Source organism: Muntiacus reevesi, chromosome X, assembly GCF_963930625.1.
Source record: "Muntiacus reevesi chromosome X, mMunRee1.1, whole genome shotgun sequence".
Classification (NCBI taxonomy): Eukaryota; Metazoa; Chordata; class Mammalia; order Artiodactyla; family Cervidae; genus Muntiacus; species Muntiacus reevesi.
In genome coordinates, this window is record NC_089271.1 from 17,718,235 (window position 1) to 17,731,461 (window position 13,227).

General features: G+C 48.3%; 1 protein-coding gene across 3 annotated transcripts in view; it reads right to left on the reverse strand.

Moving 5' to 3' along the window:
* Positions 1–13,227, reverse strand: part of SH3KBP1 (SH3 domain containing kinase binding protein 1) — a 338,270-nt gene that overhangs the window by 35,036 nt on the left and 290,007 nt on the right. For all 3 annotated transcript variants that reach the window (XM_065915717.1, XM_065915718.1, XM_065915719.1), the window contains one exon: positions 11,508–11,667. In XM_065915717.1, coding sequence (XP_065771789.1) covers positions 11,508–11,667 — 160 coding nt within the window. The remainder of the gene's footprint in view (positions 1–11,507; positions 11,668–13,227) is intronic.

A 13,227-nucleotide genomic window follows, 5' to 3' on the forward strand; every position in this document is an offset into this window, starting at 1 on the left:
TTACCTCCAAGCCTTTGGGGACCAGGGCAGGGCAAAAAGAAGTAATTTTTCAGAATGGGATATAAATTCATAGCATTTGAAACATTCATCTGGGGGTCTATACTAAAGAGATAGTCTGAAATACCCAAATGGGTTTTTTGGATCAAGATGTTTCTGTAATATAGAAAAACTGAAAAGAACTGGAATTTTTCATAAATAGGGGAACAGTTGAAAAACTATATTGGATGGACTTTGATATAACCATTAAAATGATATGTATAAACAGTTCATGATAACAGGGACAAATGCTTATGTTACAATGTCAACTAAAAAGCACAAGTGAAAATTGACATACACCTTACTTCACAGGCACCCACATGCCCTTCTGATATATTAGGAAGAGGGATTTCTTTTAAGGCTAGAAGAACATGTATTTACAGTGGCTATTCCTGGCGAGTCTGATGGGTGATTCTAGCACCAGCCCAGCACCTGGTATATGGCAGGAGCTCAAATATACTTGTGGAATGAATGAACATTTGCCTTTTTTTTTCCTGAAATGGGAATGCATTATGTATTTATAAGAATCACACTTTTCCCCAAAAGACATAAAGTTGTACGACATTCAGTATGATCACACCTATGTAAAAGCGATGGAAAACAAACCGAGTCATACACACGAAAAAGATGGGCAAGAAACAGTTTGAAATGTTAATAGCAGTTGTCTCTAGGATAAGTCTATAGGTGAATTTTTCCTTCCTTTGAAAGTTCACTCTTTTTTTTTAAAGTTCACATTCAATAAAAGAGATGCGTACAATTTAGGCAGCTTCTGTTTGCTCCCATTTCTCCCCAATAGTACAATCCAGATAAAAGACAAGACTGCTTGGCCCCTACCTACAAACTATCCTTTAAGGATCTCCCCGATCCAGGGGCCTCTGTGATCCCCTGTGACCACACCTGAAACTCACCTGGGAACCAGTTGTGGTGGGGGTGAGTGGGTAGTGGAGTTACAAAGCCTACACTGACAGGGCCAGGTTATGAGGAGCGCCCGCCCGAAGAAATAGGAAACAGCACCCGTGAGTGACCCCTCCCCAGATTCTAAAGTGCCCACCATATTTTGACAGGAAGGAGACTGGGACACCCTCATCTCTAAATGAGCTCTGATCCCTCATGCCAAGAGCAGACACAGGCTTTCAGCTGAAATTATCTTCTACACAGGGCCAGAAGCAAGCCTATTTTGAAAACACAGTAGGTGTAGTTTAAAAAAGGTTCTGATCCTTCCAAGTAGGGAAGCTGCAGCTGGTGTTTTGACAGTGTTCAGACTGTGGGTGTGGAAGCGTTTTACAATGTCTATTTGTAAATGCCTTTCACTGTATTTATAGATGCTTACAACAAAGCTAATGAATTTCAGCTCTGAAAAATAGCAGAATTTCTGAAATTCTCCAAAGCACATGTTTGGAGCGGCTGACACCCAATGAGGCTGCAGCCCTCCATGGTCCCTGTTCTCCTCCAGTCTACCCAACACATGGGTACCATTTTGGCAAAAAGGAAGTTACTAAATTCAACAAAAGAGGAAAGAGCTCATTCTTTTGTAGTTTACTAGCTCCCATGAGGATTTTTTTTTATGGTGAGTATCTATGCCCATGGCTGTTAAATAAAAGGAGAAAATAGAAGAAAGTAGGCATATCCCCACATAGCCAATGATGTCGGAATGTGTCCCTCACTCAACTCTGATTTTTAAACCAAAATAATGTTATTTTTCTTGTATTTCTTCAGCAGATTTGATTATGGATACTTAAAACACGTGACTTGGGTAGGCAACTAGCAACCAAGAGTCTCCATGCTTTGTTGGCCAGGAACCTGAAATGGCAGGGAATGGGTTGACCAGCCCAAGGACATCCGGCAGGAGTAAGTGGAACCCACAATCCCGGATAACTGACAGCAGTACCACACTTGACTGGCTGACTACCATGAACCAGGCATGAAGATGAGATCCTTCCATGTAAGATTCAACCACCCCAGCTGTTCCTTGAAGAATCTTCTCTGTGTGGCAGACAGAGAGCTGCACCACCCAGAGCCCCCTTCTGTGAAGTGGGTCACCCCCACTGCTAGGAGAGGTGCCAGCCCCTCCAGGGACCACCTCAGCTGCAGGGAGCCTCCTTCGGCCTTTACAGGGCAGCCCATGCTTCATGGTATAAAAGCCTCAGCCATTTCAGAGGGGGTTTTGGGGGAGAATGGATACATGTATACGTATGGCTGAGTCCCTTTGCTTTTCACCTGAAACTATCACAACATTGTTAGTTGGCTAGACCCTAATACAAAATGCTTCTGGTGTTAAAAAAAAATTAATAAAAAAGTCTCAGTCATTTCAGCTGAACATCGGACAAGTCAGAGGGGTCATTTTAGTCCCAAAACTCCATGGACTTGGCCGAAGCTTTGGTAAGGCAGCATCACAACTTTTCTCCCTCTGCCCAACACGGCTTCCTTCTCTCTCCCGATAGGCACTGACCTCTACATGTATCTTGCGTTCTAAACACTGCCACAGAGGCTGTTTTCTGGAGAAGCCCACCTGGTCGGCACTTCTTTTCATTATATAGAGCAGGAAACTCAGGCTCAGTGAGAGGAAGTCACTTGCTGACAAAAGGTTATAAAACTAGTAGAGTGGTGGCATCTGGATTTGAACCTACTAACTCTGACTCTGGAGCCCAAGCTCTTGACCACTTCTCAGAGCTGCTTCACTCAGCCTGCTGGTCCTGGAGACCGTGCAGCAGGGTGGAGGCCTGGTCGCCTGTGTCACTGCAGCTCACTGCCAGCTGGGGACATTGCCTTTGCTTCCCGAGTTAAAAAGTGCTAATAATAAACAAAAATCACATGCCCGAACCCAGAGGTGCCTCCTCTTCCCCCTCAGATCCGAGACGTGAGACGGGGCACATGAACAGTTGAAAATGTGGAAGACGCGCCATGCGCATCCCCTGAGAACATGAGCTCAGCCAGTGGCCTGGCCCAATTTAGCCCAAGTTGGGACAGTTAAGCCAAGACATGTGGCCTGGAAAAGATGCTGAAGTGCACAGGAGGCCGAGGCAAGCAAACAAGTATGATAAATAAATGAATGAACAGCAGCACTAACAGCAGCAGCTAATATCCACCCAAAAGACCCCACAACCCTTCTAGAGGGGAGTGGGGATGAAGGAAAACAGTGAGTCTACTTATTCCTACCAAGCGAAAGACTCCAAGTCTAGATGATGAATCTTTCTGTCAGTCTCACCTCTGGACCCTCAGCAGGATCTATTACTATCATGTAAATGCTTGGGTTTTAACTGTCTAAAAATTGCTACAGGGGTTAAAAAAAAAAAAGCTGGGGAAGAAAGGAAAGAAAAAAGAAGCAGAAAATCCTCATCCCCTGTTCTCAGAAAATCACTGAGGGGCACCCCTTCAATCTTTGATTTTGCCCCCAGCTTTCATCCTGCCTGGGTTGTTGTTTAGTTGCTAAGTCATGTTCGACTCTTTGCGACCCCATGGACTGCAGCATGCCAGGCTTCCCTGTCCTTCACTGTCTCTCGGAGTTTGCGCAAACTCATGTCCACTGAGTCAGTGATGGATCCTGCCTGGGAGTCTAGCCACTTACAGGGATGATGACAGATGGCAGATGGGAAGTTGCTAGAGAAACGACTGTAGATCCTCTCTCTTCTCTCTTGCTCCAACCCCACAACCTTGTTTTATCAGCCCCTTCTGATGCAAAATCACCCTATCTTATCGCTCACCTCCTTCGTCTTGGTCCAACCATGCACTGAGGATGCAAGGTCAGAGGAAGTGAATGCTCTCCCCTGCTTTCCAGGCTGCCTGCTCATAACATCTCAGACTTAGTCTCTGATTATGAAAACTCGGTAGAGACTATCCAGCTCAAGCCCCCATTTTCTTACGGACAAGGGAGCTGTGCTCTAAGGCAGGGAGCTATGAGCCTGAGATTATGTAGTTAATTGGTGGCCACACTGAAACTAGATAGAAGCTTTCTGACACCCAGCCCTATCTTTACCCACCACCCTTGGGGCAGTAATAATCAAAATGCACATGTGTGATGCTTCTAGAGCTATTTCACTCACAAAAAAAGCAGTGATAATGGCCCTTCCTGGGCCATTCCTGCCTGGGGAGGTTGAATCTTTCCTTCAGAAAAGGACACAATGGTGGCAGCAGCGAGGCCAGGGGTGCAAGAAGTGGGGACCAGAGTGGTTTTCCTGGCAGCTCTCCCCTTGCACCATGTCCCTGTTTGAGTGAGCACAGAGAGGCTCGGCTATTTATAGTTGGTGAAGACACTTTGGAAGATGATGGGACACTGCCTGCTCAATTCTCCTCCACATTTCTGTTCTCTGTGCTGACTCTGCAAGTGTGTGTGGAAACAGGTCTCCGTCTAGAGCCCATCCAGGGCATGATGAGCCCCATAGCCCCTGAGGCCAAAAAACAATGACACCCACAACCCTCATCTGCAGACCCACAGCCAGATATCTCAGAGGGGCAAGGGGCTTTTCAGATGTCTGGAGGAGGGGGTTCTCATCATCAAGCAACTCTGAGAAGAGTCTGGGGGTGGGTGTCACCAGGAGGAAGAGTGTTCAAAGAAACAACCCGTGGGAAAAGCATTACATGAACCACATAGTACTGTGCCCATGCAGGGTGCCACTATCTGCTACTGATTCCTTGCCTGCCTCTGGCCATCACTGGCAGGAAAATCAATGTGGTTCAGTCTGGGCTAAGGCTAAACCATCACTACTGCTGGATCTCGCTGCAGGGAATAAAATTCATTCTTTGTGAGGGTAGAAAGATGTATAGAGAGAGTTATACATACAAATGAAATGAGGCCAGCAAATACTGCACAGACATTTCTACAAGATGACCAGGTATTTCTCCAGTGTCCTGTAGGATTCTTGTGCTCCATACATCACCCGCCCTCCCTTGGGCCCCAGCCTTCCCTCTGCTTCCACTCCCTGGAGATCCCTTGTTGTGCAGTCTTGAGGGTGTCCCTATTTCCCCATTCCCTCAGGGCTACCAAACCTGATCTGCTTATCACCATATGGCAACCCCTTTCCCAATAAGGTCACCCACTGAGCTCTCTGAGCGAGGAAAAAAGATAGACTGAGGGCCTCACAAGTACCAGCTGAGGAGCTAGGTGCCCTGGGAGTGGTGGTGGAAATGGAGACTCAGGAGGTGGCTACCGTGCCCAAAGTCACAGGGTAAAGAAGCAGAGGGGTGGGCTTCTGACCCTGGTGGGCCTGGCTCCAAAGCCCAGTAAGCAATGGATGAGCAGGAAGAAGGTCTGGCCTGGTTACCAGCATTAACTACCACCCTGAGAAGGCCTGGTCAAGGGGAGGCACTTGATACATTTCTGAAATGAATAATTTCACACACATTCCTCTCTTATCACTGAGTTCATATCTAGCACCCATTTTTCGTCTTTCCCACATAGCTGAGTTTCTCACAAGACAAGTCTACATGTGCTCGGTTGCCCATCTGTTATTTCTTCAACTCAACCCGAGTTTGTCTCTCACCCCCAACTATTGTACAGAATCAGCTTGACTGGAATCACTAAGGGCCAACTAGTGACCAAAGACCATGAGTGCCTTTCAGTCTCCCCGGCTCTCACTTTGGTAGCAGTTTTCATAGTGGGCGTGACAAACCAGTGGCAGCAGCAGCCCCAGGAACTTGCTAGAAATACAAATTCTCAGGCCTGAACCCAGATCTCCTAAATTAGAAGCTTGAGGAGCAGTGATCTGTGTTTTAACAAGCCTGCAGGTGATGGAGACACACATTCAAGTGTGAGACCCGCTGGCCAGTAGCCAGTCCACCCTCCCTTCTCCTAGCTTCCATGGCCACACCGCCCACCCGCCCTTTCCCACAGCTCTTCATCCTTCCTCCACCCTATAAGTAACAATTTTCCCCACTGCTGTCTGTACCCTCTCCTCCTCTTCTCTGTAATCTCCTGGAGTGATTATAGCCATTCCATGCCTGTAACTACTGTCTATGAGCCAGTGACACCTACCTCTAATTTCTAGACAAGATCTCTCCTGAATTCTCCAAAGACATATCTTGGTCCTGACTTGTAGAGAAGAAGGGAAACATTCAAGCATCATACGCCACATCCCTAGGAATCTCTGAAAAGATGTTTAGAATACTCAAGCAATCCAAACAAAATGGTGGCCTGACCACCTGGGTGCACATTCTACATGCCTGCTTAGGGAACATTTGGGTACACTCTGGCTAGCTTTCTTTCCCTCTTTTTAAAAAAATTAAATGATTGATTAGCTTAGAGCTAATAAGAGCAAAGGTCTTTTTTTAAAAGCTTTCTTTTGGTGGGCACGGGGACCACACAAGTTATAGAACCACTAGACCGGCTTCCTTTGGGCTAATTTGTATCCTGAGGGGCTTGAAGCAGCCTGGGATGCCTGCATAAATCTAAAGAAAGATTAATTTCTGTGTGGGCAATTGGTCTTCAGAGAGACATCTGCCCTTCCCTAAGCACTTAGTTGATATTTGGCAGATAAATGTTTACTTAATCTTTGCCTCAAGCTAAAATGTCTCAGGACTTAACAGTCACTAATCTCCTAGGGTTTCTCTGATATTCAGGGCTCCCTCTTCATTGTGAGGAAAAAATGTACAATTCCACAGTCCCTCACACCTGATCCCTATTCTAGGAGACTCCACATAGCCTTCAGCCTTTCATGGAAAAGGTATCTGGTGTGTTTAAGACCTAAAGGAATAGACCATTTCCAAGAAGCACAGGTCTGGGAAACCACTAGGCCTCATGCCCACAGCCTGGTGTCCAAGACCCGACTGCCAGTCTTCTCACTGAGATTCCTCCTCTGACACAGGCTTCCACATCTGAAGCCAGGGGACAGTGCCTTCTGTGGTGCTTGAGCCAAAGTAACCAACTCCATCCACCTAAAACCTCTTGACTTAATGGCCTGCTACCACTCTGACTACTGAAACTTCCTCATGACTGACTGTCATCAACTCCCAGAATGCACTGATATCCACCTGGGAGGATACTGGCTTTGAGAACATCAGCCTTATCTCACTTCAGCTCTTGCCATCTTCCTGAGCCTGTGACAGCCATGTGGGTGATCCATCCCCCCCGGCTCCTTCCCCTGGTCCCTGCAGCACTCACAACCTTCATTCACCCTCAGTCACCCACATCCAGGGCCCTCCCCTCTGTGGATATGTCCATCTTCAGACCCACTCCGCCTCTGAAGTTGTGAACACCAATCTCCTCTTTCTGACCAGAATCTCTAGTACCTGTGACCATAAACTGTCCCCACTCCTAGCTCCCACTCCATCCCTGCTCACCTCACCAACTCTTACTTCTTTTGGCTTCACTTCCTTTCCCTCCATCCCAGAGTCCCTATCACTCAAGTTCCGTCCCCCCAGCCCCTCAGCCCCTGTGCTGCCCCAGACAACCAGCATAGCTCCCTGGCAATGTGGACTAAAGGTCTTGCTCGCACTTGCCTGTTCTTTGGGAAGTAAATGAAGGGTTATTACAACTTGGGGTGTCCGTGTTTGGGAAGATTAACAAAGCTGTTCTGGTCTATCCAGTCTGCGTCTACCTCTTTCCCTCTGGGGTTTATTTTCTTTTGAAGGCACACACCTGCTCTGCTGCTCAGGTTTCTGGCTCACTGCCTCCCACTGCAAGACACTGTTAGAGCTCAGGATAGTCTGCTTCTTTCCAGCTTTTCCTTGGATTTTCCTTTTTTCTTTTTCCTTTTGGTCCCTTCTCCCAAGTTCAAGACCTCTTTTCATGGGGGTTTCTGACCCTATCTTTATTAAATCGACACTACACATTATGAGATGTATAACATCACAAGGTCATTTGTGTGTATACAACACACATACAAAAAAGTTTAGGTATACTCTGTCATTTGAAATACCTTGATGATCAAATATCGAAAAAAGTAAGCAGGCTCTTTCCAGGTGTGAAGATAGGTGTAGGCAGAGTGCTCTTTGGATGACTGCCTTAGTTACATGGTGGGCTGATTGAGACTAGCAGACACCATTTTCATGCTGTGAGACAATAACTGACACAGCCTCAAAGCACAGACTTTCAAGCAAAGGAGGCACTTAGGACCCAGGGGGATCTCCTATCATCATTCAATTTGTAAATTAACTCTGTTATTGATTTTTTTTGAAAAAGTCTCTTTTTTCTGTTACATTTCTACCTACATTTACTGTTTAGAAGTAAGTATGTTAATGGCATGCTGCTACTTGCTCAGATGGACTCCAAATCACGCTGGTGTCCTAGTTCCCTCAGATGAGATTCCTCAAGCCTGTGATCTGGTACACAGACGTCCCTCAATCCATTTCTGTTAAGTGAAAGCATCTAAAAATGACTCCTTTCTTACTGAACTTATGTCTTCCTTTTTCTAAAAGGTGCTAGTTCCTATTTAAATAGAAGGAAATTGATCTCTTCTGGAAGCCACATTTGGTGGCAAGCTTTCTGGCGGGTAAGAAGAAGCTAAGCCCAGACACTGCAGCTGGAGTGGCAGGCAACGCTTCATGTCTCGTTCTCAGTAAGAACAGCAAATGGTGATTGTGCATCCATGTGTTCACCCATCCGCCCGTCCACCCATCCCGTCAGGTAAATCCCAGCAAGGATTTGGGTTTGCACAGCAGACAATACCCCTTCTCTGGAGGACCACCAACACAAAACTACTTGATGTGAACATCCCTGAGTCAACTCATTTGGCAGAGCAAGACAAGTTCATAAACCAGTATGGGTTGGTTGTCTAACATAACTGCTTAGCAAAAAATATGAAGTGTGTGAGATACTGAGAAACAGTAAGCCTTTCTTCAATCTTCTTAAATTTTGTTATGTTGAAATCCATGGCATGCAAGGTGACCTGGAACATCAGACATGAGTGCTACGGAGCTTCTACAGGAGAGCCAAAATGAACAAAATGAAAGCACTGGCACCTCCCCCCCTTTTTCAGAACCAGGGCATTCAACAAGTGTATTAAATGAGCCACTACCATATGCTCAGCCCTGTAAAGCATGTGGAGATGACAAAACACACTCTTGATCCGCTTTAAATCTGGGGAAGGAGTCCGGGGGTGTGAACATCCCAAGTGGCAGAGCAGAGGGCCCTGCACCAGGCTCCACATGGGGTGTCAGGCGTTTTGAGGAGACAGCAACTGTGAGGGATGAGGGAAGGCTTCCAGAAGAGGGGCATGCTAACTGGGCAGCTGGGGAGCACTAATGGATGCATGAGAGGCAGACAGGGAAGGACGGAGGCACTATCAAAAACCCAGGAGAATGTAGATCAGAGGTTCTCACAGCGTGGATGTGGACTGGCAGCAAGGCATCACCAGGGAGCTTGTTAGGGATGTCAATTCCCAGACCTCTCCTAGACCAACCACATCTGTGGGGTGGCACCCAGAAATGTGTGTGAATGAGTTCTCCAGGTGACCCTGATGTACACTCAAGTATGAGAACCACCGAGTGGGAGCAGGCACTGTTCTCCCTCCAACTGGCTGAGCAAGGGGCCAGAGCAGGTACCAGGTCCTCCTTGTCCAGCTCTGTCACTTCCTGGGGCTGGCAGGAAGGAAGCCTGGGGCTTGCTTCCCGCTCCCTCCTTTCTGCAACCCAGCGCCCTGGGGGTTTGGGAGGTCAGGGGCTGCCCATCCACTCTCTCCCAGGCTGCTCAGGCCTCACACATGATGTGAACAACAGCTACGCTTCCCACCAGCCTCTGTCTAAACCTCTCTCATGCATCTTCCTCAGTGGCTCGTCCTTCTGACCCACAACTAGATGTTGCAAGAGCTAGGAGGGAGGGAAAAGCTAAGCAGAGGCAGCAGGGAAGTGGGGCCTCTGTGAGCCCAGAGGACTGGTAATTATCATTCAGGCCCGCTTTCCCTGCAGGTCTAATTGATGGCTCACAAGGCCCACACCTATCTCCTAACAAGACAGTTGAGAGCAACCTTCGAAGGTGCAGAAGCTACTGGAATTGCACTTCTCTTCAGATCAGATCATTAGAGAGATTGGCAGGAATATTCTGGAAATCGTTATTGACTTCATTGAAACGCCTGTGGTCCCTAGAAGGCTGTAAGAATTTGGCAGAGCGTGGCTTCTGTTCTCCTTTCACCACCACAAAGTGATGTATGACCTCTGCTGTTCCACCCTCCCTGGGTGTGGAGTGCATATTCTCTTCAGAAGCATTAATGTTCACATAACCTTTTCCTTCTGAAGTGCGAGCCCTGGGCCAACCACGCTACTGAAGCGGCCCTTGCTCAGGTCACTATGGCTGTCAAGTGACCTTATGTTGCGCATGTCAGTCAGCAAAAGAGGACACAACACGTAGGAGCCTGACCAACTCAACAGTGGCCCTGGTCCCATTAGTTTCCCCCTAGGCCATCATAGGGGGCAGTTGTTTCACTGGACCTCGGGGGACAAATGTCATGGTGAGCCAGTCGCTCCTCCAATGGGCTCACACACCTGAGATAATGTGTTATGTGTATTTTACAACAATTGAACCTTTTTTCTAAAATGTAAAGTGAGCTATTTTTGTTCCAGTTTGATACACAGTCATAAATATGACAATGGAAGTGAAACTGATTTACAGCCCTAGGGCTACATACTTGGGAATTATATCCTTCCATCCTTTCAGATGTGTTCCATGATCCCCGCAATCTACAGACAGGGAGAGTGAGGGGTGAGGGGCAGTGACCTGCTGAGGCTCTCCCTCTTCCCATGACATGAGCCCAGAAGCCTGCCTGACTCCAGCACAAGGGCACCGAAGTCCCGCGAGATTCTCCGTGTGCAAACTTAGCTCACAAGAACAAAAATTTTGTGAGTGACCATGTGTTGACAGGTCCACATAAAGAACTCTAGGCCACCGACTTGCTCCAGTATATCACATCAACACGTAGAATATGCAAGTAATGGTAGAAAGTTCCAGGAATGAACTTGTGGAGAGAAAGCAACACTCCCTTGTTCCTTGTGGTAGGCATCAGGTCTGGAAGGCACAATGTCCAGCTCTGATCCCATCATATCACTAATAGTCAGCAGTAGAACACATCTGAGTTTTGCCGTGCCTGTCTCAGAACTCATACCTGAATGAAGCATGCCCCTTGCCTTTGAGGGTCTCAGTCCACAGACAGACACTAAGACAATCTTTGCTAGACGAGGTCCTGGGGCCCACAATATGGCTGTGTAGGCAAGGGCAGAGGGAGCCTGGGAGTGTGGAGAGAGGTGCCACAAAGCAGGGAGAGGCTCAGGGATGGAGCAGCCAGTGAGAGGACCTCCAGGGGTGAAGGCAGGCAGGCCACCACTAGCACTTCCGGTCTGAAGGGCAGCTGGCCTTGCTCTAAGGGTGCAGAGGGGAATTCTCACACGTGAGCAGGGCCAAGATGCCAGGACCTGGATTCTCATCCATAATCCTGAAACCCAGGCTGCGCCTCTCAGCCTCGCTCCCACTTCCGCCTGAGCATGGCAGTCCAGTGTCCTTTGATTGCCCCACCCCACTCCCGCCCTCGGCATCAAGAGCAGTGCAGTACCTGGTGTGGGTCAGGGGACCCACGGGCCGCTCTGGCCTCCTCGGGGGTAGCGCGCCTGGTCTGCTGAGAGAATTGGTCTTGGGTGGCCGTGGCTTTTTGGGCGGTATGGCAGGAACAGAAGGCTTCTGTAAATCCAGTTTTGGCTCTCTCTCTGGTCTTTCTTTAAGTCATTGTTTAAGGAAGCATAAGGAAGACAGAGAGAACTCATGTAAGGGACAGTACTGGAGACTGTGTGCTTCTTGCTTTAAAAAAAGAAAAATCACTGATGCTGTGTGCCAAGGTGAGGATGGAAGCAAAGAGCATCATCTATTCTTGGTCAAGTTAGAAAAAGTCCTAGAGAATCACAGGCCACTGCTCACCTTTACTCATGCTGGTCCCTCTGCCCGAGGGTCCTCCCGGTCCCTGCCCAGTCTTGGAAAACTCCCACTCACACTTCATTGGGCCTACTCACATTTTCCCAGGCTGAAATGTTGCACCATCATGTTCCCTTCTCAACAGCTGGACCCACCCTCAGAGGCACACTTTCCTACTACTCCCTTTCCTGAGCCATGAGGGACAGCCCTTTATAAACAAGCTCCACTTGAATACTTTCTGGGTGTCTGTATGCTTGGCCCAGCCGGCAGGCTGCCAGCCCCCAAGGGCAGGGCCCACATTTGGTCACCTGTCTAGGACCTGCATGGGGCCTGGCACTGAACATGCGCCTGGTAAATGGCTGATGTGTTTGGTCAATGACCAGGGGACCTGTTGGGTGTGAGGAGGAAAAAGGCCTGTCTCCTCCCAGGTCAGCCTGGATAGAGTGCCAGGAGCCAATAACAGGGGAGCATTTCAGAAAACAACGACAGAGTCTGGATTCTCTCTGTGCACAGTTTCAACTTGCAAGGTAAACTGGGACTTCATAGGTAATCAGTTTCCGAGGGTTTGGGGCTTCATAGCTATTAGAATGAAGTTACAGTCAAAGTGGGCAGGGTTTGGTGGCAGCTTCGTGTATTCTGTCCCAGATTCACCTTGCCCTGTGCATGCTATGAAGAGCACGCACCCACATGCTTCTCTGTAAAGACAGGGCTTCAGAGATCTGCCTGTTGGGGGACCGGCAGCATTGCTGTGTCCACTCGGAAGCTGGAACCCTGAACACGTGTTACTTGCAGACACAAACTCATGTTGTTTGGGCGACATGGACAACTGGCAAAGCTTTAAAAAGCCCGTCAGGTATCATACAGACATCACTGTGCTCAGCCCCACAAGAGTTCAGTAAGGGAGTGTGCTCCATCCTGGATTGCTAGGAACTCTCTTCCTGGTCCGCAGGGGCCAGAGGAAGAAGGGCTTTGCTAAAATACAAAGGAGCGGAGATTCTACCTGCTGGGAGCGACGGGTGCTCCGGCAGCCTACAGAATGAATGGGAGTGAGGGTTCATGCCCACCTGCTAGGGAGGTCGAGTCTCAAGGTGGGGCTGGTTCACCAGCTTCCCTGTTGCTTTTGATCAGAGCGTCTGCACCCTGACCCACTGCAGCCTAGAGCAAGGCATCAGGAGAGGGGAAGGAAGCAGAAGTGTGTGGCCATTTGGCCAGCCAACTAGGGTGGCTGTTCACATGTAAGCCAAGGCCATATGCTAGTCAGCATGGAACAGAGCAGGCAGTGTCCTCAACACAGAGCCTGGCGAGAAGCCCAAAACCAGCCACATGTCCTCTATGAGGACAGAGGCAGTGTTTAGCTGTCACAACAT